Genomic DNA, 26,470 nt, shown 5'->3' with positions numbered 1-26,470 from the left:
ATCACTTATATTCGGCCTAAACCTGAACTCCCAGAGCCGTGTCTCAGGTGCACAGGGCTGCTGGTTGCTGGAACCTGCAATTCCTTCCTCCTAAATCCAAACAAACCGAGCGGGGTCGATCTCTCGGTTTCTGACCTACCTGGCAGAGTTGTTGCTGGCCAAAAAGTGAAATAATCACAATCTGTCCCAAGTTTCCTCCAAGAGATACAAAGGAAGTCAATAGACTATTGAGAACGGGGGGGGGGTATGTGTGTTTGTGTAAAATGAGGTGACAGGGAAGAAAGCCAGATCTGGATCAGATAACAGGCCTCAGACAGGACCGGTGATTTCTTCGAAACGCCTCCTTTAGAAGCGCGCTCCCTCTCTCATCCGGCGCCTTCTTTAAGCTTTCCAAACTGGTTGGTTTACTAGCGCTGGATTGGCGCGGTCCTCAAGATACGACCTGGTTCTCTGCGACGGTCTTCGCTGACTGAACCCGCTTTGTCCTCCTGGAGAAGACGAGGCCCCTCGGAAACGTCCGGAGACCCGCCGGCTGCACCGAGATCAAACGATCAATCCTACTTCCTCCAGATAATTATTTTAAAATTCACGCCGGAATTGATCTCCTTTTAAAAAGCGCTTTTATTAATTGTTTCCTCTCCCTTTTTCTCCCTCCTCCAGTCTCCCTTGGTGGAAGTGCCAAGACTGCTGCTGTTGTGGGTATCAGCGGATTAATTAAAAAAAGGCCCTCGGAGAAAACGGGTGAGGGAGCGGAAAAGAAGAGGGAGGGGAAGGTGCTCTTCCTTAGCCCGCTACCCTGCATGCACTCAGATCACACGCGAGGAGATTCACTCCTAAAAAGTGCACAGAATGGGTATACTTAAGTTTTACAGGATGCTTTACAGCACCCAAGGATTCGCTGAACTCAGGAGCAAAATTGTGTGTGTGTGTGAACAGGGAGGGGGGGCACTCCCGTGGAAAAATTAAAATGAAATATACTAAAATATTGCCCACTCCCTCTCCGGCAGGTAAAGAAGAGGTCGATCCTGCCGCGGGATTTTCCTGCCCTGTCAGGATGCAGGCTGCGAAGTTCCCAGTAGATTTCTTCTAGGTAGAAAGTCCCGCGGATTTAAGTCGGGGTGCTTCGAGAGCGCATGCACAGAGGGAGAGAAACGGCAGTTTTAAGCTTGGTGGGGAGTTTTCCAAGCAAGAGGGAAGCGAGAACTTGCCTTTCCAGACAACAGCCCCCCCCCCCGCCCTGAAGAGGCGCTTTTCTCCAGGGGCTGGAATAATCCTTGAAGGGAGACGCAAAATCTGAGCCTTGCTGATACCGGCTCGGCTCTGCTCCGATCTCAGAGGTGGTGTGAGGCCGAGGAGTCGGTAGGAACCCTCTGCCAGCCCGAGTCCTAAGGCCACCCCTTGATTGGAAGGAGGTTCGTTTTTAAGAACAAGCGCCTCGGTGTACTCGTCTTTAACCGGAGGGAAGGGTTGGGGGCAGTCATGGGAGGAGAACCGCCAGCCAGCGTGGAACTGCCTTTGGTCTGGGTACGTGCGTGGATTGGTTTTGTTCTACTAGAGGTTCTGCCTCTGGTGCTGAATCCGGCAGGATAAAGAGAGAGAGAAAAAGAGAGAGAGAGAGAGAGAGAGAGAAGGGGGGGGTAATCCTTTCCGCCTCTCATTCCCGCTTAGATGAATCTCTTTCCTTCTCTGGGGCGATTTGAAGAGATCTCTTCGATCTACAAAGGGGATCGATTCAATCGCCTCGGGTGTTGCTCTGGCAGATTGAGAGGCCGCAACAGGAAACAGCAAGGAAGTGCCTTGCGGGACCCCGAAAACGGGGATCCGCTTTTGCCTGGAAGTTTCCTGGAGCTCAGCGGGATTGGCTTTGGGGCAGAGGTTTGCGGCGGAAGGGCCATTGGGTTTTCTGGAGCTGTCCCCCGCTTAGTGAAACCCCACAGCCCCCGGAAGCTCTTTTCCAAGAACTCGCTCATCTTCAGACGGTCGCGGAACCCAGGATCGCATTGCCTGCAAGGGCAAACAAGCCCGCAGTTTGTCAGGTGAGAATGGAAGCTGATCTGCTCTTTCTCTCTTGGATCTCGGACCCCTCCCTTTCGATACCTGAGGGCGGGGTGTATCTCTGTGTGTGTGTCTCCTGGCCTAACTTGTAACAGAACGGCAAGAGAAACAAACGCCGTGAAGCCTCCCGACTTCTCGCTCATCCTCCTTGCGCGGAACGGTCTCGCCACCGAAAGTCTGCGGGAGCTCACAGCCGAAATCGCCCCATATTGAGGATTTAGGGAAGGGAGGGGGAAGAAGACCGACAAGAGAGCCAAAAAAATCAAGAAAGACCCAACAGTTAAAAAACAATACTGATCTTTCCAGCTGGACCGGATTTACCTTTGGATTGAACCATCCGCTTATTTCTCTCGGGCCTCGCCTCCCCTGCCCGCTTGTCCGTCTCCTATAAGTGCACGCGAGCTCGTGGCAGGCAATAAAGTCTTCTTCGACTTTTGCCCCCCCACCCACACCCCTCGTCAGTTGAGTTCCTGCAAACCCTGACAAAGCACGCCGGCCACGAGGTACCTGTTTGGGGGGCGGGGAAGGAGGGGCTCGTTGGCTTTCTCCCTCCGCCTCTTTCTGCTCTTTGGCTCCCGAAATCAAGGTGCAGCGGACGCCAGCGCGTGATGAAACGTAAAGCAAGCCAATTGCTGGCCCGAGGAGGGGGAAAACGCTCTTCGGCGTCTGCCTGCGACTCGGAAAGAGGCAATAATTGCTGGAGACAGCGAGAGCTGGGGGGCTGGGCTGAAGTAGCCCAGTATAAATAGTGGGATCTCAAATTGAAAGGCATAAATAACAGCGGGAGTGATCTAACCCCGATCCAGCCTCTTCTGTTTCTAGAGCTCCTGGACAAGGGGTATCTGAGTGCCCAAGCACGCGCACGCGCGCACACACAGACATTCACACATAGGCGGGAGCGCGCGTGCGCGCTTCTACAGCCCCCCTCCCCAGCCTGGACAAGAGGGACCCCACGGCCAAGACTCCCGAGCGGAGCCGCATCCGAGGAGTTGCGCAAAGCCCAACAGCAGGATCGCTGGCGGTGGAACAAGCTGGCCTGGCGGTTTGGTGGCGGCGGGGTTTTTTAGGGCCCGGCTTCATCCCCTTCCCGGCCGGGTCGTCATGGAAGAACTTACGGCGTTTGTGTCCAAATCTTTTGACCAGAAAAGCAAAGAGAGCAGCGGTGGCGGCGGTGGCAGCGGAGGAGGAGGCGGCGGCGGCGGAGGAGGCGGCGGCAGCGGTCACAAGAAGGACTCCATCACGTACCGGGAAGTTTTGGAGAGCGGGCTGGCGCGGACTCGGGAGCTGGGCGGCTCCGATGCCACTAGCCTGCAGGAGCTGGCCGAGGGCGGCCCCCACTGTCCGGTCCACCTTTTCAAAGAGCCTGGAGAGAGCGACAAGGACAAGCTCAAGGACTTCAACCACGCCAGCAGGACCTCGGAAGGTAAAGAGGAAGCTGCCCCCCCCCCCGGCGCTCAGCAGATGCCTCTCTGCAGTCTTGGGCCGTCCCGCGTTTCCTTCCCGGGTGCCGCTTTGGCGAAACTGTAGAATAAAGATGGGGCCGAGGTGGGGACGGTAATAGGAGTAGAGATGGTGACGATGGTAATAATAGCAGCGGCGCAGAGCATTCAAATTAGGAAAACGAATCTCAAACTTCAGCAACCCCGGTTCCTCTTTCCTTTCTTTAGATGAATTTAAACAATAGAAGGAAAAGAGTTTTCCTCCTCGGCTACCGCGCGCGGCCCATTTTCCTTCGCGGCCAACTTAAAGTCGGAGCATTAGGCAGAATTGGTTCTGGGGCTAATCTCGGCGGAATGGCTAAAATTATTTCAGTAAGGAGATGTGGGGAGCTTTGGGGGTGGGGTGGCGTAAGAGCTAATAAGCTCAAGATGAGTTGGCCGGAGGCTTGTCAGGCAGAGGGGAAACACGTAAGAATCCCCTCGCTTAGGATATTCCGCAAATCTTTTTTGTTGGGTGTGTGTGTGGATGGGGATGATCTCCAAGCCTTTCACCAGAAGTGCTATACTGTACTGCTTTTGCTTCTGGACTTTAAGGGTTTGTCGAACTGAATAAAGAGTTAGCACTACAGCATAGGAAGCTTTAAATACGGTCTACAGAAAAGGGGTGGGGTGGGAAACCAATATAGGAAGATAAGCATTTCTTCGGCCACTTAGACTGAGTTTTAGGCCACTTCTGCTTCTGGGCAAATCCGATAGAATTAAATCCAAGTATCTATTAGGTTCGAAACGGAAGCACCGCCGGCTCCTTCCTGGCAGTTTCGGCGGTGACTGCTTTAGTATTAAAAGCAGAGCAGGGAAGGATCAGTCTGTAATTGTAATTCCGTTTCTTAAAGGAATCTTTTCCCATTCTTCTTCTCTGAAGCAATGGGAGGCACTGGCGTTATTGATGTCTGGCAATTTATAGACGAACCTTGACGTGTTTATTGAAAAATAAATCAATTAGCTGTATTTTAGGGGGTTTCTCTGTTCTAAATGGGTTCAGATAAGCAGATGTTCAATGGTTGTCAGAAAGACCCTTTCACTAAAATCCCACGTAGTATCAAACTGGACTTGCCCTATGCTTTTTATTAGATCTGTTGTGATATAAGAAAGAGGTTGGCTTTAGAATGAAGTGATAGTTTGTATTCCCAGCGGTCTTACTGTAATGATTTTAAGACTGATCGATCTCTGTCTATCTGTTTATCAGTTCAAGAATGACTGAATATAAATAAAGTTCCAACGATTATCCAGGATACTCAAGTGCTAACAAATCCAAAGCACCCGTATTATTTAGAAAACCCTGTAAAAATTAAATAGTTTTACAACATGCATGTGTGCATAACCTCCCAAGGTGCATGAATCCACGCAGTCTGTAAATCACATACAAATATCTATCCACCTCTCTCTCCCCCTCCGTCCTTAATCTCCATATAGAAGTGATTTTAATGCTTACCACTTGTGAGTAAGCATTACCGCGAGACACTTGTGAAGGAAAATGTGCTGTTTATCCACAATATCCATATCTCCCCTACAAAATTAACCTCTGCGATCAGTCTGAAATGAAGTGTTCATAGTTCCACAAAGCTGGAGTTCATAGGAAAAAAGAAAAGAAAAGTCCGTCAAGCGGCATAATAAACATCGTGGATAAAACACCCCAAACGTGCTTATAAAGGAAGGGCAGCTGTGTGGCAAATGGGGAAATTCTGGTTCTGGAAGTCGGTGGCACAGAACTGGATGAAAACCTTGGATGGAGACTTGACGGGTTTAAAAAGATTCGAGTATTCGCGACCACAGTCGGTTAGATTCCTATAACTTTGATCTGGTGGTGGTGGTGTAAAAAAAAATATCTAACTACAGTGTCTAGCGCTGATAGTCTGGAAGTAATTTAAAAAAAAAAATCGGTCCCCCCGGCCCTCCGCCGCTTTTATGCTCCTTGGGAGACTTGGACTAAGAATTCAAGTAGGCTAAAGCTCTTTCAAACAAACTCCGGTACAATTTTCTTGGCTGCCACAGATGAATCCTCTTCGAAATGACTATCCAGTGTGTCTCCTAAAATGAATAGTCTCCGAATTTTAGCTTTACAGCAATCTCATTGAGCAAGGTAGCGGAAGTTAAAGGAAATCAGCAACCGGTTTCCATTGCAGCCATTTTTTTAGAGTGCTTTTATATAGAAATCCATCTCTAAGGAACACATCTTTTGTGACAGCTAAAAGAGAAATTCGGGCGCTTCCTTTCGCTGCATGGGCCAAGAGAAAACTATTGCTAGAAAAGGGAGCCAATAGGGCTAAGTGTCGCTCATGTTCCAAAAATGGTGATTTTTTTGAACCTGGGAATCTAATCCTGAGCTTTCCAGAGCGGCCCTCAAAATCAAGACAGAGGTCTCTGTCCTTATGCCTTCGGAGGCCCGCTGCTTTGCCCAAGATAGAGCCAGGGTAGAAGGCTCCATTCCACCAGCCACCCCTGCCCCATCCCTCCCTGGCCGGGCCTTATAGGGCGCCCTCTTGCCAAGAAGAACCCCTTAAGCGATTACTTTTTTTTTTAAAGAAAATTTTAACCCTAACCTTAACCCCTCTTTCTCCTCCCCGATCCCGCTTAAATTCTCCTGCGTCCTTCCCTGTTTCTACTACGCTTAATGGTCCCCTCCACAAGGTCTTTGCGCTAGCGTGACGCCTGGGGGGCTCTGCGTGTGCTGGTGTGTTTCTCACGGTAGCAGGCTCTTTGGTGTCTAGCGAGGACTCTTTCCCATAGGCAGTAGCTCTGGGGATGGGATACACGTAGAGCGAAATCCTTGGGATGTGTAAACTTTAGCACAAAGTGGTGTAGAGGAGAATCTCCCTGCGTCTCCCACGCGCTTATTTTCTAAGCAGGCGAGTTTCTCAAATATTTAAACGAATCTCCGAATCCCCCCTTCCGAGTTTCAACGGTATCAGAGCAAGTTAAGGACATTTCCCATCACCTTCTCGTGAATGGAGACTTGTTCCCCTACCCCCGCCCCCTTCATTTTCTATTCTTTTAATACCACCATCCCCAAGTCTCGCTTAAGCTTAAAGTATAAAACAGGTTTATAACTCCGATCCGAAGGTTTGCCCATCCCATAAGCTTTCGCCGTACTTCCCACCCCGCTAACCCATTTCTCTTACCTAGCAGAATTGGGCTGGTCTTACTTTAAAGCAAAACCAAGCCTAACAACATTTAGTACTTGGGCAAGACACCACCTAGAAATCCTCTGACTGTAGGCTAAATGAGAAAGTTGAAAACATTCTGCAGCACCACTTCTATAGGTTTGCTAAGAATAGATATGGACTTATCTATAAAGTGAATAGGCAACAGAGACGTGTGTGTGGAGAAAATACGGGATAGAATCTACATTGATTACTTGTTGCCTATTCCCTAAATTGTTTACAGTATCATGAAGAGCAGACGGTGTTCTGCTCATCGAGATCTGGGTTAATTCTACATCGAAGATCAGAGCTAACATTATAACACTTCGATCGGTGGAGCTGACTCAGTCTTTTGAATTGCCCACAAGAACTGGAAAAAGTAAGAGACTTTTAAAACAGGCAGATGGCAAGGTTAAGGCACCCCCATTGCACAGCGTATCTGCCTGTAGACCACCATCCCGTCTCCTATCAAAGAAAGGGAATCCCACGAGACCCTGGAAGTGTCTTTGCGAGAGACGAAACCTGTTTAAATCATCCCTTAGACTCATTAACGAATATTGACCGAATCCAATCCGAAGTATCAGAACTAAACTCTCTCGCCTTTTCTTATTCTCAGCTCTTGCGGTCAATCGCCTGTTCGATTACTTAGGAAAACGTCTTCCCCTTTGGAGAAGGCTTCTGTTATCCATCCAGGTCTGATGTTTTCCCTTTCTCCTTCTCTTTTCTCTCCATCCTATAGGGATCTATGAATGCAAAGACAAGCGGGAGGAGGTGAAATCCGAGGACGAGGACGGCCAGACTAAATTGAAACAGCGGAGAAGTAGAACGAATTTCACCCTGGAACAACTGAACGAGTTGGAGAGGCTATTTGACGAGACGCACTATCCGGATGCCTTCATGAGGGAGGAACTGAGCCAAAGGCTGGGGCTGTCTGAAGCCAGGGTGCAGGTAAGGAGGAAGAGACGTCGTCTGTTCTGGACTTTTCGTTTCCTTGTCGAACAACATCAGGACACGTGTCAAGGCAGCGGGTTAGGGGGAGATGGGGAGAAGGCTCGAGCTTGGGCTGCTGCGCTCGGTTTCTTGTCCCCTCGGAGCCTTTCGTTTCCACCGAACGCTCGGCGTCTCCTTGATCCCACTTCCAACCAATCAGCTGCTTGATTTAACAGACCCAGCCAGGAGCGAAAGAACCTTTCGCTTTTCTCTTTTGTTTTTGTTGCGCTCTGTGGCGGGGCGGGGCGGGGACAATGGCTATGGAAAAAGCTGGGTGCTTTGGGAGTAGATAATCCAGAGCCGGGGGGGGGGGGGAATGTGCCTCTGTTTGACTTGCATAACAAGAGCATGAATTCATAGGGCCCCATCTGCTCTTCCCTCCCTGATGCCCCTTAAAATATAATGTCTCTAAGTCCTTAAGAATAGGTTTGAATTATGTACTGATAATTCGCCAAGGCATCTGTGACTCATGTGCATATCTATCTATCTATCTATCTATCTATCTATCTATCTATCTATCTATCTATCTATCTATCTATCTATCTATCTATCTATCTATCTATCTATCTATCTATCTAATCTCTAATCTGTATCTTCTATCATCTTCTCTCTGTCTTTGTCCCCCATCCATCCTTCCATCCATCCACCCATCTCTGGGGTTGCCATATTAGGGAAAAAGAAATCCGGGCGACCACTAGATGGCAGCAAAAAGATACAAATACCTGTAATCACTGATAGTAATTAGATCTTCTAGATATCTGGAGTTCAGTTCTTTTAAACTGTTTCGCTTATGGTTTTATGTAAAAACTACAGGTCACCGTCTTCTGAAGTAACAGATAAACAAATGGCCCGCAAAGCTAAAGGAATGCCAGTCTTGGTAACAGTGACCCATTCAGTCAGATATTAAATAAGGAAAGGAATTTTGATAAAATCATCTTGTGGAATTATAGGACAAGGTTTTAAAGTCAAAGGCAGGTGAAGAAAAATCCTTCCCCCCACCCCAGCTTACTGCCCTTTCTTTTGACTATTTTATGAGGTGAGGAAGGGAGGGAAGGCATCCTTAGGAGAATCTCAACGGGGTGCTTTGATTTTAGACTCTCCTTAGTTTTCCATCAGATCGACTTCCTCCTCATGGATTTAATATTATTGAGCATGTGTTCTAAACTAATCACCAGAATTAGATCTCGAGAGACCAGCGTATACTCCTGGGGGGAAACAAGTTTGTTTAGATTGTGATAAATAATCGTTTTCATTGTAGTTTCCCCCCTCAAAATGATTGCAGTACTTTTTTATTTTTATGACAAGTAACGGGAATATTTCATGTACGGTACATTTGGTGATTTTGGAAAAGAAACAGTAGCAGGGAAAATGGCCAAGAAGGTTGTAGTGGTTTCAGTTCTCACCCTATAATAGGCTACAATAAATTAATTAAGAGATTAAATTTTGGCTGAAGGCGACATCAACTTTCATGACATGTTTTCCAATTCCTTACAAGAGAAAGGCCCCTGTAATGTTTTTGAGGGAGCTTTGATATAAAGTTTTCATTAAAATACATTGTAGCTTTTTTCTCTAAAAAATAAATTGCTTGTAATTGAATTCTGCACTCCTTCTTTAAAACAGTTTATTACTGGGGTTAGTCCAGCACCCTAACAGGATATTCATAGTTACAGGAAAATTGGCGTTCCAAGTGTTTGCAGGTTTTTGAAATATTTCTTCTCCGCTCCCCTTAACGGTTCCCCTCCTCAGGGCAAAATTGCCCGCTCTTTCACACGAAACACATAAAAGCCATACACCCAGAAAGAGTTCAGCCTGACAGAAAAGAAAGAAATATTTAAAATAGAACTGGCCACGGAGAAAACCAACCGCCCTTAATTAAAACATGAACAGGGTTTGATGTGCCTGATAGGAGTGGATCAAGATCTTATTCTTGTTTGGTAAAAGAACGGAAGGAACGGAAGAGACTAGGTAGATTCCCCCTACCCCAACCCAAAACAGATATTTTAGTTCTTTCAGAATTGTCTTCTAATCCTAGTCAATAGCTCCTGTCCCTTGTTGTTAAAGGATCTAGTTTCAATTTAGTGTGGAAATCTGCTGCAAATAAATTGGAGCTCCTGCGGTAGCTACTCCTTATTAACCTTTTATTTTTAGTGTTGTACCGGCAACTCATATCGCCCAGCTGTCAGTGTTATAATTGAAAGTTATGAGACCGTAGTGAAGGGTAGGCAGTAATTCAATTACGAGCAAATATCTTTGGGTTTTATGGCGCAGGGCTAAATTAAATGTCATTATTCACTGTCTCTAATGGAAATCAAAAGGAAATCAGATTAGAGCATTTGTGAAAGAAATCACTGAGTGATCCTTAATGAAGAAATAACTGTCTAAAACACTGTCCTGCGCTTTACTTAGCATATTCATGACTAGTTGGAATTGATCGGGAATCACACCCGGGCTGATTTATGAAGACTCTGCGCTTGGGCTAATTCATCACTTCCACGCCTCCTCCTCACTTTCTCCTTCGCCTCTTCCGGAGCTGAAAAGGGAAGGGGCGTTCTGACATTTCGAGCTGGCAGAGCCCTTGGGCCTAAGCGGACGGGACCGAGGGCAAGAGCGGGGCTCAAGGCCGGGGAGTCAGAGAGCCCTTTGGAATCGCGGCTCTCGGTTGTAGTAAGAAGGTTTCGCTATAGACGACCCATTGGTCTAGAGATCTGCAGGGGATCCATCTTTGTGAGTGGTTTCAGGCTTCTAACCCGAAGCAGCGGAACTCAGCTTGACTTTGGCTGTAATAAAAAGGAAGGACCCTCGTCATTTCCATGTTGTTGTGGAAAGACTCAGCTAACAATGTCAAACCCTTAGAATTTAGCTACTTCTTGGCCAAGGAAGCTAATGGCTCCCCTTTCCCAACGACTTAAATGTACATCGTCCTTTTTTAAGAAAAAAAAACCATGTAAGCAAATTAGACTCTTTATTAATTGCCGATTAAGTGACCTGGCTTTATAAGAGCAAGAATTTATCTTGATGGGTGTTATCACTTATTTTTTATGTCAAATCTGTGGTGGGTGACGATCATAGCTGGAGTTTTCAGTTCAAGGGAGATTCGTGTTGCTCTCGGTCAAAACAAAATCCAGTTAAATCCGAAACGCTCGGCCTGAATTGATTAAAGCTGTTTAGTCTGAAGACACGCCTACGAGAAACCCAGTTGCCTTGAAATCAATGGCGTTCTTTCCCAGCGGAGAAGGAGGGAAGATGATTTAGACTCGACTCGAAATTTTAGTTTGTTTGGTGTCGCTAGGATAGGAGTTGTTTCTATTTTGGAAAGAACATTTCGAGAACCTTTTGAGGGAAACAAGGGGTACTGATTTTTTCTTAGAAAGAGTAGAGGAGAACCGCGAAGCGGGGGAGAAAAAAAGCTCTTGTTTAAAAAGTTTCAGGACCCCTCAAAACTGCGTTTGTATTTATTTTAATTCGGCTACTCATTGCATTAATTCAAGGTCTGGCATATTGGCTACTGGGGGTGCCGCGGGGAAAGGGAGAATATCCCACGTGCTGCAATGTAAAGACGGCCAATTCCTGTTCAAGAAACCATTCCAGTAGCTCTGGATAATTAATGTCTTTGGAAGCCTTTCTTTGCACTAATTACTCCGTTGTAAATGGCCATCATTAAGGCAATTGAAGAAAGCTTGGAGGCGAAATGTGATGTAGGAAGTGCAGTTAGTATTAATTAAGCGTATGATCAACTTGGCAAGCGGAAGACCTCGGCAGGGGGCGGGGCAAAGGGCCACAGACTCAACTCTTAGATTTGATCTGTCTCCATCACAAGCAGTGGCTGGGAGGCTGGCTGGCTAGGGAAGCAACGGGAGGTGGGGGGGCTTTGCAGGGAGGCTGTATCTTTCCAAACCAGGTTTGAAATATTTCTAGCAGGAGGATAAACGCCTTGGCTACTAGGCAGGTCAGTGAGATGCAGTGTCACGCCGGCTTCACAAGAAGGCATTTCCAAAAGGGAAGGCAGATTTTCTGGATTGCAGCAATTTTAGAGTAAAATACAATGAATCGGCTGTGGGGGGCGCACACACAGGATTAATATTAATCTGTTAAACCCGGATCTGGAAATGTTTTGATTGCCTGCTGGAAGCTATGCCTGTTTCAACAGCCAGAAGGAATGTCAAAAAGACACATTTACATGGATTGATTGTGGATTTAGCCTCATATTCTCAACCTAATTAAAGCAGAAGTTTAAAAGCACAACTGAAAATCAGCCAAACTTGGTACTTTCCCTAGTGGCTTTTAGTGACTGTGTTTACATCATAACCAGAATTGCATTTCTCCTTACTACAACATTTATGGATGAAGCAAACTCGATTCATGTGGTGACTTTAGCTTCATTGGGTTGTAAAAAGATAGGCTTCCTCAAGTCCAGTTCCTTTTCTGCTGACCACTTGGACATGTTTATGTGGTTTACTTGGCAATGGTATAGAAGTGCTTTATCTTTGCCTTCTTCTGAGATTGTAACTTTCTGCTTCCCTCAGATTTTCAATGCTCTCCCATCTAAATACAGCACTAACCAAATACAACTTGGCTTAGCTTTTTCCTGATCAGCCAAGGTTATCTAGGTGCTGCCACCTAGCTGTAAGAATGTGTGGGAATCCCAAAAACTTAGCTGAGAAAAACATGATTCAGTGAATCCTAGCTAAGCATGTTCAAAGAAAATAACTAAATTGTATATTCATATATAGAGAGAGATGAAGAAACTTGTTGCAAGTCTTCCAATTGTTAAGTGTGAATTCAGTTCTGAGTGTCACATCCACCTTCCTGAAAACTAATTCAAATTGCAGCACTTTAAAACCTTATCCTATATATATTGTCTTTAAGTTGACTCTTGGCAAAGCTGGCTGAGGAATTCTGGGAGTTGAAATCCACAAGTCTTAAAGTTGTTAAGGTTGGAGGCCCCTGGCCTGGATGAATCCCTGCAGGTTTCTTAGCAAGATTTTCAGGAGTGGTTTGCATTTGCTTTCTTCCAGGGACTGACAGAGAATGGCTGGTCCAAGATAACCTTAGACTTCATGCCTAAAATGGAACTACAATTCATGGTCTGTAAGTTTCTAGCCAGGTGCTTTAACCACTACATCAAACTGGCTCTAAAAAAATAAGCTTTTCAAATTGCCAGACAAGTTCTGCTGTGTATTTAGGAAGAATTCACATCTCAAAAACTAGCCAAGCCTTTATGGAAGCCTTTCTTAACCTGGGACCCATCCAGATATGTAGGATCTCTTCTTCCTTAATCCTCATGGCTATCCTGGTTAGGAATTTTGGGAGCTAGTCCAGCACATCTTGAAGTTCTAGACTGAAAGACAATGCTTTATGGTAGCACTATTGTTCCCTATTTTTTCATGTAATAGATGATGTTACTTTTCTAGAAGGACTTTCTAGGAATTGTTTTGAACTTTATTTGAGTCCAAATGCTAATTTTGCAGGTTTATTGGAATGCTATTTATTCTGCAGTTAGATTTAGTTCATCCGGACTCATTTTTATAGACCTAGCATAAGATTTTTTTTCAAGAAATGATTGTCAAAATAAGCAATTGTGGTCAAACTGAAATGTAAATCAATGGTTAGATAAGTTAAATACCTACCCCAAATCATACAGAATGGTAGAAGCCTTATTAGAAGAGTGAATTTAGCAATGACAATATTGAAGGCATAATTCAGTTTTCTCAGCAGGAGGAATTGTGTCATGCTGTTCTTTCCAGAATTCACTAGATGGATAAAATAGCAGTTCCTATATAAGGCACTCAGCCCCTGAGGCCAAAGACACAATTTGCTTTGTCTAAAAAAAAGAAGAAGAAGAAAGAAGCAGCAAACTGACAAACTGTACCATCTATATGGTTAACATTACTATTTTTGGGATACTGAAATGATAGGAAAACCAGAGTCCTTAGTCAGGCAGCCCCATACTACTCCAGGAAAGTGTATAAGCAGTTAAATTTGGAATGACAAGAGCAATGCAATGCTTTGCATAGTGTCTTTGAAATCCAAACTCAGACCTTTCAGGATGTTTTCCCAGCTTGGAAACTTCTATAGAATGTTGAACTACAAATCCCAGCATGCATCACCCCACAAAGGAATGCTGGGCTCCAGATTCAGAAATACACAAGCATATTTTTTTGTATATAATGAATTTTCCATTTCAATTTCCATGAAGCTTTAAGCTTGTAAAAGAGGACTCCCAGCATGTGCAAATACAGCTAGGATTGTCACATTATTGAAGGGGTGGTTTCAGTGGTGGGATTCTGCCGGTTCTAGGCGGTTCGGCCGAACTGTTTGTTAAATTGCCGGTTTGCCCCGCCCCTTGCCCCCCCTCCCCACCATTATTTACCGGTGTCGGGTGGACAGGGAGGTGCATGGATCCGGTGGGCAGCGGCCACATGCTGCCCACCCGATCCAAGCTCCTCGCTGGCTGCGCTTTAATCGCTGGCTAGAGAGATGCTTGGATGCAGGCAGGCTTCTGTTGGTGGCCGCGTGGCACTTGGATCGGGTGGGCAGCGAGATGCATGGATCGAGTGGGCAGTGGCCACAAGCTGCTCCCCACCCGATCCATGTACCTTGCTGCCCACCTGATCCAAGCGCTGCGTGGCCGCCGACAGAAGCCTGCCTGCATCCAAGCATCTCTCTATCCAGCGATTAAAACGTGGCCAGTGAGGAGCTTGGATTGGGTAGGCAGCGAAGCGTGTGTCAATCACCTCGGCCTGCTGCCCACCCAGCAGGACTGCCCTGCGGCCGCCTCCCACCCACGCAGCCCCAGCCTACCCTACCCCATCTGGAGAAAGAGTGATGGAGAGAAAGAGGGGGGCAGAAAATGATGATGGAGAGAAAGAGAGATGAAGGATAGAAGGGGGAGAAAGATGAAGAAGTGAAAGGGGAGAGAAAGATGGAGAGAAAGAGGGGGAGAAAGATGAAGGAGAGAAAGGGGAGAAAGATGAAGGAGAGAAAGAGAGGAGGGAGAAGGAGAGATTAAGGAGAGAAAGATGGAGAGAAAGAGGGGGGAGAAAGATGAAGGAGAGAAAGGGGGGGAGAAAGTTGGAGAGAAAGGGGGAGAGAGAGAGATTAAGGAGAGAAAGATTGAGAGAAAGAGGGGGGAGAAAGATGAAGGAGAGAAAGAGGGAGGGAGAAAGAGATTAAGGAGAGAAAGAGAGAAAGGGGGAAAAAGAGATGGAGAGAAAAAGGGAGGGAGAATGGATTTGTTCTGGTAATTGGTTTAACAAGCATGGCACTGAAAAAGTGACTTATGACCGTTTTTTCACACTTAAGAACATTGCAGCAAACAGTCATTAGGGCAAAGAAGCTATGTCACATGACCACCTGGACATGCCCACCCAGTCACATGAAGCACCGCAGTTGTGACATGAGTGACATGGTTATTAAAAATGCTGCAACAGGCATAAATGATGACCGGTCATAAGTGTGAGGACTAGTCAAAAGTGCGAGAACCTGTCAGAAATCACTTTTTTCGGCCGTCTGGATTGTCCCTATGCACATAAAAGTGATTTCTGACAGGTTCTCGCACTTTTGACCAGTCCTCACACTTATGACCGGTCATCATTTATGCCTGTTGCAGCATTTTGTGCATAGGGACTACTCAGAGGGCTGAAAAAATTATTTTTGACCTGTCCTCACACTTTTGACCGGTCCTCACACCTACAACTGTCCTCACATTTTACATTTTGTGCCCTATCTTGTAACCGTGGTGAAGAGAAGCAGTTGTAAAATGAGTGACATGGTTGTTAAAAATGCTGCAATGGGCATAAATGTGAGGATGGTCATAAGTGCGAGGACCGGTCAGAAATGACTTTTTTTAGCCCTCTGAGTAGTTTCGATGCCCATAGCCATGGCCACCCGGTCACATGAGCAGCTAGGCTCGCCCACCCAGTCACATGACCACCAAGCCACACCCCAAAAGAAGCCACCCCCACAGAACCGGTTGTTAAAAAATTTGAATCCCACCACTGGGTGGTTTGATTTGGACAACCCAGCCATTGGGTTAGAAAGGCAGCAACCTCACTGGGAATGGATGTGGTCTCCAAGCAGGCATGTGTATGTAAGTGAGATTTGAATTGAATGTGAGGAAACTTCTTATGGCTCTTTTAAAAGTCTTTATTTAGGAACATCAAGGAAGACTTCTTTGCAGTGATTCAGGCACAGGATAAAGGTGTAACCTATTTGTTTTGTAGCTGGGGATGCTGGGGATCTATTCATAGCAGCAGCTGTGAGCCCAATTTCCACTCCCCCCACATTTGTAGGCTATTTAATTGGTTTTCCCTTTTGGATGGAGTTAAAACTATTTGCGCCTGTAGCCCTTTCATGGAAAACTCTCTCAGGCCTTGTATCATTTTGATCCAATGCCTTTAAGTAACCATATGGTTATTAAGAAGACTCAGGATGCCAATCTAATTAAGGGGGTGGACAAGGCATACTCAGCCCATTTTAGCACAGAACTGGGACAGTTAAGTAGGTGCGTAGATGCAAACAAATGTCCCAAATCCTTCTAACACTTACAAAAAAATCACATCTGGATGGTTTGAAGCACGTCCCCTTAATCTGCATTATGCCAGCATCTTTGCCCACTCAGATGCCAGGCGGATGTGTTGGACTATAACTTCCATCATCCCCAGTGACCCAGCCCTGGCTATTGTCATTTGCAGATGAAGGGAGAAGCATTTTAACACGTATGGAGAGCAGCAGATTGAGGAAGGCAGATCCACAACTGAGTAAAATGGGAAAAATTGAGGGGAGAGTCAAGATCCCATTAAATTTTAAGAATGGCAATCTGCTGAAATGTTGCTTAATGGGATTTAATTATGAGTAGCACCTCAAGGGATGGTACTATAATACTATTACCGATTTTTGTTTTTGGCTTAATTTAGCCACAAAGAATAGGTTTTTATCTTGTGAGTTCTATTGCGTATGACTTTTCTAAAAATTATGGCTTGACATCAAACAAGCACACTGAAATGAAAAGATTTTCTTCTCAGGAACTTATTCTGAGTATTAGAATCAAAAGTTACTTGAGACCTTTGTCCTCACCTGCTCAACAATTTCAGATTGTCTTTCTTCTCATACAAGCATTTATCTAACCACACATTTTTCCTGTTTCCTAGCTTTTAAGAAAGTTTGGGGAGTCATAGGCTGATTTCCCTTAGCTCAGTGTTGCTTCCACGACTGCTTTTATTACTGCCAACATCTCTTCTCCTCTTGGCAGGTTTGGTTCCAGAACAGAAGAGCCAAATGCCGAAAACAAGAGAACCAGATGCATAAAGGTAGGTCCTGGAAGGTCCTGGAAGGAAGTGGGGCAAGCAGACCTTTCTAAAGACTCTTTCCTGACCCTATTATACCTTTTCTTGCAGGTGTGATCTTGGGGACGGCCAGCCATTTAGATGCCTGCCGAGTGGCCCCTTATGTGAACATGGGAGCCCTAAGGATGCCTTTCCAGCAGGTAGTTTATTTGAATTTTGAGATGATAGAGTGAGATGATAGCTAAGATAGCTATTAAGTTAGTATTTGGGCAGAGGGAGGGAAGGAATATGCGACAAAAGGACATATTCTGCACATATGTACACAGAAGGGCTTTCATTACCAAGAGTTCCTGGTGCCTTGGCTCTCTGGTTTTACAAATAGAATTCTGGAAAGTTTTTAGCAGAGTAGGTTTATTTATTTAAAAGTCATCCCTTCAGTATTCTGTAGAATTCTAATATGCTTAACCTCTGTAACATAGTCACTCTGTGAGTAAGATGGGCAGTCTCTAAACCTGACAGTCTCTAAACCTACCTAAGAATAAAATAAAATAAACTACAGTGTATATATCTATTGATTGCGACCAGCCTCTCCGTTTGATTCCAAAATACTTGCTAATAGTGACAGGTAAAACTCCAGCCAAAAGATGTTGAATTTCAGCTTTTTGAGCACTCTGAAAAGGCATGCATCCAAAACAAGCTATTACAGTCAATGCAAAGTGAGAAATGTTTCCAGCTTTGGGGGAATACATCCTTAGCATGTAGTCTGAGCAAGCAGAAAATAAGATTTAGTTATTGTGCTTCCTTGCAAATCCACACACTTTGTTTCTTCGGTAGGGCTGATTTTCTCTAGATATGAAAAATAAGCAGCTTTGACTCTGGTTAGTACTTAAATCGGGGAGCTCCAGGAAATACAAGGATTAGGAAGTTGAAATTGAAAAAAAATAGTCCAGAAAAAGGAAATGGCAAACTACAGGGGTAGGATGTATTAGTGAAGTCAAGCGGAGTCCAATTCAACTCAAAGTAAACTTTTTTACATGATGTATGATGGATCTTTAGCACAGCTAAACCCTTGTGGGCATCAAAGTAATGCTTAGTGGAATAGCCCATTATGTTGTTCTGCTGGTGGGAAAGGAAGCACATTGTGAGGTGCTGATTGGCTGTTCAGTAGTTAGCAGCATGTATTTTGTGCTCCCTGTATAAAATTTCTGCAACACCCTCGCTTGCAAAATCTGTCAATGACTGATAAAGTCATTGTACATGCAAATATTGTACATGCAAATATTTCTGGACAGGAAACAGAACAAAGTTTATACCCTTTGGCAGATTAATCATGAATTTCTGGTTACTTCCCAGAATTCAAAGGTACTATAAAGCTGTTTAAAATGTGGAACAATATAAGGATAGCATAATCCAGGGGGAAGCAATGGGGGATTCTAGTGTCAATAATAACTGAGAGGAAAGGACTTTAACACAGTGTTGTGCCATCTTATCACAGGATGTTACCAATGTCTTTAATAATTTCATAATTATTACAGACATAGTTTCTGTTACGATTGAACATGGAACAACGTGGTTTCAAATGGCACAAAGAAGGCAGTTTTGCTCATAACAAGAGAAAAATGAAACTAATGGGGACAGAGGCAACTGTGTTGGCATTTGAACACTGATCCTATATTCTTGGGAGCTAACATTTTTCCTTCCCATCGCCTTCTACTACCCTTCTGTCTTTCTACTTAATTTCAAAATTTTCTAGGTTAGATCGTTGTCTAAAACCAAGTATATTCATAAGATTAAAAAGAAGCTTATATATATCACTGCTGCTGGCTCTATTTTCTGCATAAGATTTTGTTGTATGTTAAAAGGCCTGTTAATAATAACATCAGTTCTGCCGGGCTTCTTTTGAAGCCATTATTCTTTTTTAAATTAAAAAACTACCATAATTTCTGGCTTTTTGGAGTAAAGAATTTAGTGGGTAAATGAAATAAATCTGTGTTTTTCCTGTTTTAATTCATCAGAGGAGTTGTGGCAAAAAAAATTAGTTTTCCTTTTTTTTTCAGGAAACATTTTTTTTAGCTGTTTTGTAAAAGTCTTGTAGAGAAAGGTGGCAGTCTGAATAAGCTGTTATGGAACCATTGTCCAGCTTTACTTGTGGATTTTTTTGATGGAATTTTAGGAATGTCCTCTAGACTTCCCTGTGTGATATTTGTCAGTTTTATATTTTCATATCGGATCCTATATCATTTCTCTTTTGAGAGAAAACCTATTAAAGAGAAAATGAAGGAACAATTACATATGCTTTAGTGGAATGCAGGTGATCAATTAACTGGATAGGTTTTTATATGTAATGGTAGAAAGCAAAGAGAATTTGAAGTCAACACTCTAAAAAAGAGCCACGTTGACCATTGATGATTAGAGCAGAAGCTGTCATAGGAGGCAGAGAGACGATAAAGCAGCATGTAATTATTTCTTCATTTTCCCTTGATCACATTTTGGATGCTTGGCAACTGGCCTGCATTATTCACTTTTTGCAGAATCCCATAGCCACGTGGCTGCAATTTATGACTGACGTTTACTGGTTCCCACAAAAAACATCCATTGTGAACAATGGGTTTGCTTTACAACCCTGTTGATTTGCTTAAGGACTGTCACAAGAAGTGTTCTAAAATAGGGTTGGTCACTTGATGGCCGCTTAACCAGCACAGCCTACAACCCTATAATTCTGGGTTCAGTTATGCTCATAAGTTGAGAACTACCTCTACTGTGTTTCCATCAAGGTCATCTTCCTTATCTTCTACAATTTTATTCCCCAAATAAACTCCTAGGAAAATGAACCTGGTTTTGGCACATGTGATAGCAAAGCGGTGCAATACAAATTCCAGAAAGAAGAATTTACCTGAAGGAAAAAAAAGAGCAAGAATCAAAATTAAAAGGGAATGAGGGGAAAAAACAGGGGGAGGAGGGGAGAAGAAATATATAATAGATAGCTACATAGGAAAAAAGAAAAAAATTGATGTAAGCAGAAATGACTGCCAGATACTGGACCTTTGGAGCAAACCAAAGGAATGTAGGGATTGGAATATTCAGCAGGAGGGAGACAGTGTGGAAAAAGAAGACTGTTACTGATTAAAAAAGAAAATGAAACTCCAACCGAGTGTAGTACCTTATATTCCAGATTTTAGGGGGCAAAATAGGCTAAGAGAATTGAGATGAAAATGTCTTGCAGGCAGCATGAAAAGGAAATGTTGCCATTTACAGCTGAAGTACATTGTTACTCTCAAGTAACAAAGCCTCTGATTTTCCAGGAAAAGATCTCCCCCTTTTAGTGTCAGCTGCTGAAGGGTAGAATTTTGAATCAGAAGTCTTTGTGAAATTCATTTCCACTTTCACTAAGGGAGGCCCAATGAGCTTCACAAATAATCTTCCTGAAGAACAAGTTTTTTCCATCTATAGCTCTTAAAGAAACTGAATGTAAATGTTAAAGGACCTGATTTTTTCCCCTCAGGAATATGCTTAGATCTGTGCACCAAATGCCAGGTAACTCTTGTGGAGTTTTGCCCCAGTGCCTTGCATATATCACTCAACTCTTTATATTCTGTCCCCCTGCCCCCCTACTTGGTGTTGATTGCCCTACTATATCCCAAGAGATTCAGATTTACCTATAGTGATCATCCATCTGGAAAATCCCCCATTAGATGTGGTTTTCATCCATCCATAGCCTTGTTAGAGCAGCTGAAAATCACAATTCTATGTATCTTGCTGTTCTGAACCATTCTATTTTGATAATTTCATCATTCTCTGTTACAGCATTTGTTTTGAACTGCAGGAATCTCTATTGTAATGTTTCTTTGGCTTGCCCTTGGTATGAAAACAATAAACTTATTTGGGACTGCAAGAAATTTGGGAATTGTATGAGTTAAACTGCCTGTAAAATAGAATACAAATATTTTTCAGGAGAAGAGTATAGTTAGTATGTTTCTAAAGGAATGTAGATGGCTTGAGATTAACAATCCAGAGAGAAGAATGGAATTAATACATGTGGACTAATGTTATTTCCCATGTGTTAAAGATTAAAAAGAAAAGAAAAGCCAAACTCAGTAACTGGAGGTTCTAAATAGAGAGGAGTTTCTATTCAAATTTGGCAGTGTTATTTTTAGTCCACTCTGAAAAAACTGTACACAAGAAAGAAGCCTGTTTTGGTCTGATGAGTTTGATTACAATTTAAGAGAGCCCGTAAGTTTGGACAAAAGTAGATCATGATGCTTCCTTGGCTGTTATAAAATTAGAACTAATTAAATAAATATTGTTCCTCACCAATATGTAACTTTACAAGGGCTTGGAAGCAAGGTTACTTATTAATTACCAGTGGCCAGAATGTTAATAAAGTAGATTTGTTATGATTTGAAATAGGTGCAATGCAACATTAATTCATGCCCTTTGTGGATATCATGGTTCTGATATTCATGTTCATGTTTGTACTGGAAGTATCCCTTGCCATCACTCAGAAGAGAAGGCTGTAAGAGAGTGGAAGGTGAAACCCATAATAGCAGAAGAGGCTGCAGGAAGCATTGGGGATAATTTAAAAAAAAAATAGAGATTGTAGATATTTTATAAAGCCAGGAAGAGTAAAGAAGAATTGTTTTATATATTTAAAATGAAATAAGCTCTTCTGCTTAAATCCAGAATGATAACAATGCTAAGCTAGAAGAGAAGGAAAGATGTCTTGAAATGACTAATCCTTGTTTTTACTTGAATGTAAAGATGCTTCTTTATAGGAAGAAACAGGAAGAGACTAAGAATCTGGGGAGAATATAGAACAAGTTAGAGAATGAAAACACAGAAAGGAAAGGGAGGCAATCAATATATTAAAAAGAAAAGAGAGCACTCTTGTGATAAAGTAAACATCCCATAAATTCCCTACTTCTAAATATTCGATATCTCATCATAAAGGCTGCCTTTATGAAATTATTATTACAGTTTTTATTGTTTAAAAAAACCCAACATGCTATACCTGAGGCATCATGCTTCCAATAAGTGAGATGAGAGATTTTGAATTGAGGTCAAATTCATCATTATATTATTTCTGCTGAAACAAATCTAGTTTTATCATGAGATGCAGATTATCTTTTGACTGGTAACTCCTTAAGACTCTGTCCAACCACATCAAATGCCAGACCATGGACAAGGGTGTGGCAGGGGAAGTGGGAGGGAATAGGAGGGAGGAGAGATTCTATCTGGAAAAGCTAGTTCATAGTAGTTCCATAAAAAGGTAAAGATTCCCTTCACACATGTGCTAGTCGTTTATGACTCTAGGGGGTGGTGCTCATCTCTATTTCAAAGCCGAAGAGCCAGCGCTGTCAGAAGGCCTCTCCATGGTCATGACTAAATGACTATGACTAAATGCCAAAGGCGCACGGAATGCTGTTACCTTCCCACCAAAGGTGGTCCCTATTTTTCTACTTGCATTTTTTACGTGCTTTCGAACTGCAGAACAGCAGAAGCTGGGACAAGTAACGGGAGCTCACCTCGTTATGCAGCATCTTTTGATCGACAAGCTCAGCATCTTAGTCACTTAGCCATCGCGTCCCTGGTAGTAGTTCCATAAAAGGACACTTTTAGTGATATTTATAGTAACCAATATAGATAGTGTAATGTAGCAAGGAAGAGAATGCTGTTAGTTTGAGTGGTATATTCACCCAGTGGCATTGTGCAATAGTAGATTCTGGGTTATAAGAAAACATAATTAAGAGCCCTTTGGCTCAGTGGTTAGAATGCAGTATTGCTGGCTACCTTTGCTGACTGCCGGCTGCCAGCAGTTTGGCAGATTGAATCTCATCAGGCTCAAGGTTGACTCAGCCTTCTGTCCTTCCAAGGTGGGTAAAATGAGGACCCAGATTGTTGGGGGCAATATGCTGACTCTGTAAACCACTTAGAGCGAGCTATAAAGCACTGTGAAGTGGTATGTAAGTCTAAATGCTATTACTATTGTTTTAATGTATCTTGATTATGAGGTATTTTTTATTTTTAATCTTTGGATACCTGCTTATCTATTTTTTAATATTAGTGATAAAAACAAAAAGAATGTGAAATCAAAAGACTAATAGCATTACAATGGTAGGAGTATTAGCTTACAGATATTCTGGTCATTTAAACAATGTGGCAACTTTTTTTATCTGTAGACCATGCTCTATTTTTAAAAGACCTGGATGGCAGCAGTGATACCTGGGGGAGGTGGAGTTAAACTTTTCAACCTGTTTTGTAGGAGTGGTTTAAGGGACATGATTTAAAACACCTGTTTTGTTCTTTATTTTATGGGAAATCATTAATAAATGCCATCAAAATCAGTATAATCTTGAGGCGGTTGTCACATACATTTAAGAGTTACAGAAGTATAGTTTCCCTTTGGTAAATTACCACAATTTGACAAGGCACCTATTTTGTCAAAATCATACCCAGCAATGCTTGGTTTTTAAAGCAGAAATGGAAAACTTTTTTCAGTGAAGGCCTCTTGCAATATTGAATATGAGTTTATGATGGCTGGAGCTATATTTTAATAGAAGATGGATCTAGATGAAGGAGAGGATGAACCCATTGTTTAGTGTGAGGGGATCTTGCATCGTTACTTCCAGGGGTGAAATCTAAAAATTTTCCCTACCAGTTCTGTGGGCGTGGCTTAATTGGTGGGTGTGGCTTGGTGGTCAGGTGACTGAATGGGCATGGTCAATAATAATAAATAATAAAAATAATAAAGTATACAAAATTTGGGAGGCACCGGTCTACCTTCTTTAAAAACAGACCCCGGTCTACCAATTGCCTTTTACTGAGAGGCCCTGGTCTACCTTCTTTTGCAGTTTGCAGCTATATCACCACCGAGCGCTTCAGGGACAGAGAAGAAGAACAGTGAGGCGTGGGCAGGGGGGGGGCAGGGATTTTTGCTACCGGTTCTCCAAACTACCTGCCCCCATCGCTACCGGATCGCGCGATCTGGTCCGAACTGGGAGCATTTCACCCCTGATTACTTCCTTCTGCCTCTTTTTATGTTACCCAATCCCATCTCTGCCTCCCTTTCTCCTTCAAGGACTTCAAGCTGATCTTGCACTATTCCCAAAAGTGCAAGCTATAGGAATTACTTACATGATACTAAGTACCACATGAAGTTAATTAAAGTGTTACACAGTCCTTAGTCAGCACAGAATTGTTTCCTCAATTATTTATTTCATATCTGTGTGCCCCAGATAGATAAACTGTAAATACTCAACATTCACAGAATTAAAATTACTTAAATAAATAATCATTTATAAAGCCACAGAGTAATGCCTGATAAAGAGTAAGGGAGATGATCCTGACAAAAATATGCAAAAACCTTTACCTAGAAAAGAGGGCTGAAAGAGGGTGGAGACCCTGAGAAGCAAGACAAATGACACTCCGATCCACTGGGGCATAAGAAAGAACAGAATGACATAAACAAGATGTTTGAGATGGGCATAATAGAATCTTGCAAGATTCTATTATCATGCCCATCTCAATAAGGTATGGTCTCTTTGTGGAATTGATTTCCTGATCTGGTAGGGCTGATAGGCCCATTTGTCCTGTTAGAATATCTTTTGGAATATCTCTTGTTAATCTATTTTCTTTATGGTTCTTTTTTCCCCTTCCAGGTCCAAGCTCAGCTGCAGTTGGAGGGGGTCACCCATGCCCACCCTCACCTCCATCCTCACCTAGCTGCTCATGCTCCTTACTTGATGTTTCCTCCCCCTCCCTTTGGACTCCCAATCGCCTCCTTGGCTGATTCTGCCTCTGCAGCTGCAGTTGTAGCTGCAGCCGCCAAGAGCAACAGCAAGAATTCCAGTATTGCTGACTTGAGGCTCAAGGCTCGGAAACATGCTGAGGCCCTGGGGCTTTGACATTTCCTTTCTGGAAGCAGTTTCATTGCCAGGATGGACAATAGTTTCCTTTTCTCCAGCTGTCATCCATGCTTGACTGAGACAAGGACAAGTGCTAGACTTTAAAAAGCTTGGGAGTCCTTATAGATGCACAATCAGCACTGGCCTGCTTTTTCTTCCTTTCTTCTCCGTCGTCGTCTTCTTCCTATTTCATTCCAAGATGTAAGAAGTGATTCAGTTGATCTGAGGATCGAAGGACCCACCTGTCTACTTTTTTTATTTTGGCCAAGCGCTTAGTGCTGATAATTGCAGTCAAACTTTTTCACTCTCACAGGACGCACACTGAGTCTGAATTTAAGGTATAAATAACAACTTTACAAAAGAAAAAAAAACCCCAAGAATACTTTGGGGAGGAGAGAAGATGAAAGGGATAATTCTCCAAATTATGTGGCATCTGTGAATGTTGGGGCAACTGGAGCTTGACCATGGCCAAAGTGATCATCAGCCTAAAACTGTTCACTGCTATCAGTTTTGCAAAGTTGTGCATGTGCCTAACATCTAACACCATTTGGAAATCACAGACTCTGCTGGAACAAAACCCAAGCTTGAAAACAATCCCAGGGGCTGGTCTCCATTACCATAACATTTCTCCTTAGTTGCCAAGTATATTCTAGCTATTTCACAAATTGCTCACAAATTAAGGAGCTGCTTTTGCAAAAGTGGCTTAAATTTAAAACATGGAATTTCAAATCACAGATAAGGCAGTTTAATCTGGATATAGCAGACCCTCCAGCTGTGTATTTTACAAAGAGCTGCAACAACACAAAAGTTTGAGAGACAAAATTACACAAAAACCAGAGGTGATCTAAGTGATGGAAACAATGATAATGAACTGAATAATAATTAATCATCTGAACAAGCAAATATGCTTGTAAGACAAGGACAGGTTGACTTCCTTGCTTTGTTTTCCAGATGTCTGGATTTCTCAGAAGAAAAATCTCCTTGGCTTGCTCTCGAGAGATTGATTCAGCTATCAAAGATGGACATGCAGTTTTAAAAGCATAATACTGATGCAGTGTTAACGTTTAGTGAAATGCAATTGAGTGCAGTAAAGTGCAATATTGTAAATATTTTAGATTAAAAGGGAAAATAGCAACACGTTCTTATTCTGTTTGTAACCTACTCTATAGGAACTGTTTATCTGGTCCTTGGTGCTCAGACTTAAGAATGATCATTTATTGCCAAAATTAGATAGTCTGGTTTTTCTATGGTATGGTGAAGAAATATGAATTGCTTATATAAAGGGAATTGTCATGATTTTGATCCAATTTATATCCCATATTTCTGGGAACTAAGCTCAACTGCCTGTTTTAATTATTATAATTATAATTAGTGTTGTTATTATTTGGAAAATTGTTTTAAAATAAGGAGCAACAATCAAGAAAATGTCATACAGAGGTGGATAAATTCAGCGTGTGAGTTGTATAAATGCATAGAAATAAATCCAGTTTTAGGCACATTAAATGAAACCTCATTGGAGTTTTCTAATGAGTAAAATCTGCAGTGCCAGTCATAGAGAAAAAGGGAAATCGACTGAAATTATATTACCAAATTGACTGGGA

At 43.1% G+C, this 26,470-nt stretch overlaps 1 protein-coding gene across 2 annotated transcripts; it reads left to right on the top strand.

The window, feature by feature from the left end:
• Positions 1 to 3,156: 3,156 nt before the first annotated feature.
• SHOX (SHOX homeobox) lies at positions 3,157 to 24,869 on the top strand. Of its 2 annotated transcripts, none has more exons than XM_058186282.1 (5): positions 3,157 to 3,478; positions 7,434 to 7,642; positions 16,935 to 16,992; positions 17,080 to 17,168; positions 24,624 to 24,869. In XM_058186282.1, the coding sequence occupies exons 1-5, from the start codon at positions 3,157 to 3,159 to the stop codon at positions 24,867 to 24,869; spliced, it is 924 nt and encodes a 307-aa protein (XP_058042265.1). The 2 variants fall into 2 exon arrangements, with proteins under 2 accessions (XP_058042265.1, XP_058042266.1); XM_058186283.1 differs by having other exon boundaries at positions 17,080 to 17,171.
• The last annotated feature ends 1,601 nt before the right edge of the window (positions 24,870 to 26,470 follow it).

Source organism: Ahaetulla prasina, chromosome 5 (assembly GCF_028640845.1).
Source record: "Ahaetulla prasina isolate Xishuangbanna chromosome 5, ASM2864084v1, whole genome shotgun sequence".
Classification (NCBI taxonomy): domain Eukaryota; kingdom Metazoa; phylum Chordata; class Lepidosauria; order Squamata; family Colubridae; genus Ahaetulla; species Ahaetulla prasina.
Note: the sequence above shows the minus strand (reverse complement) of the source record. Positions and strands in the feature narration are given on the sequence as shown.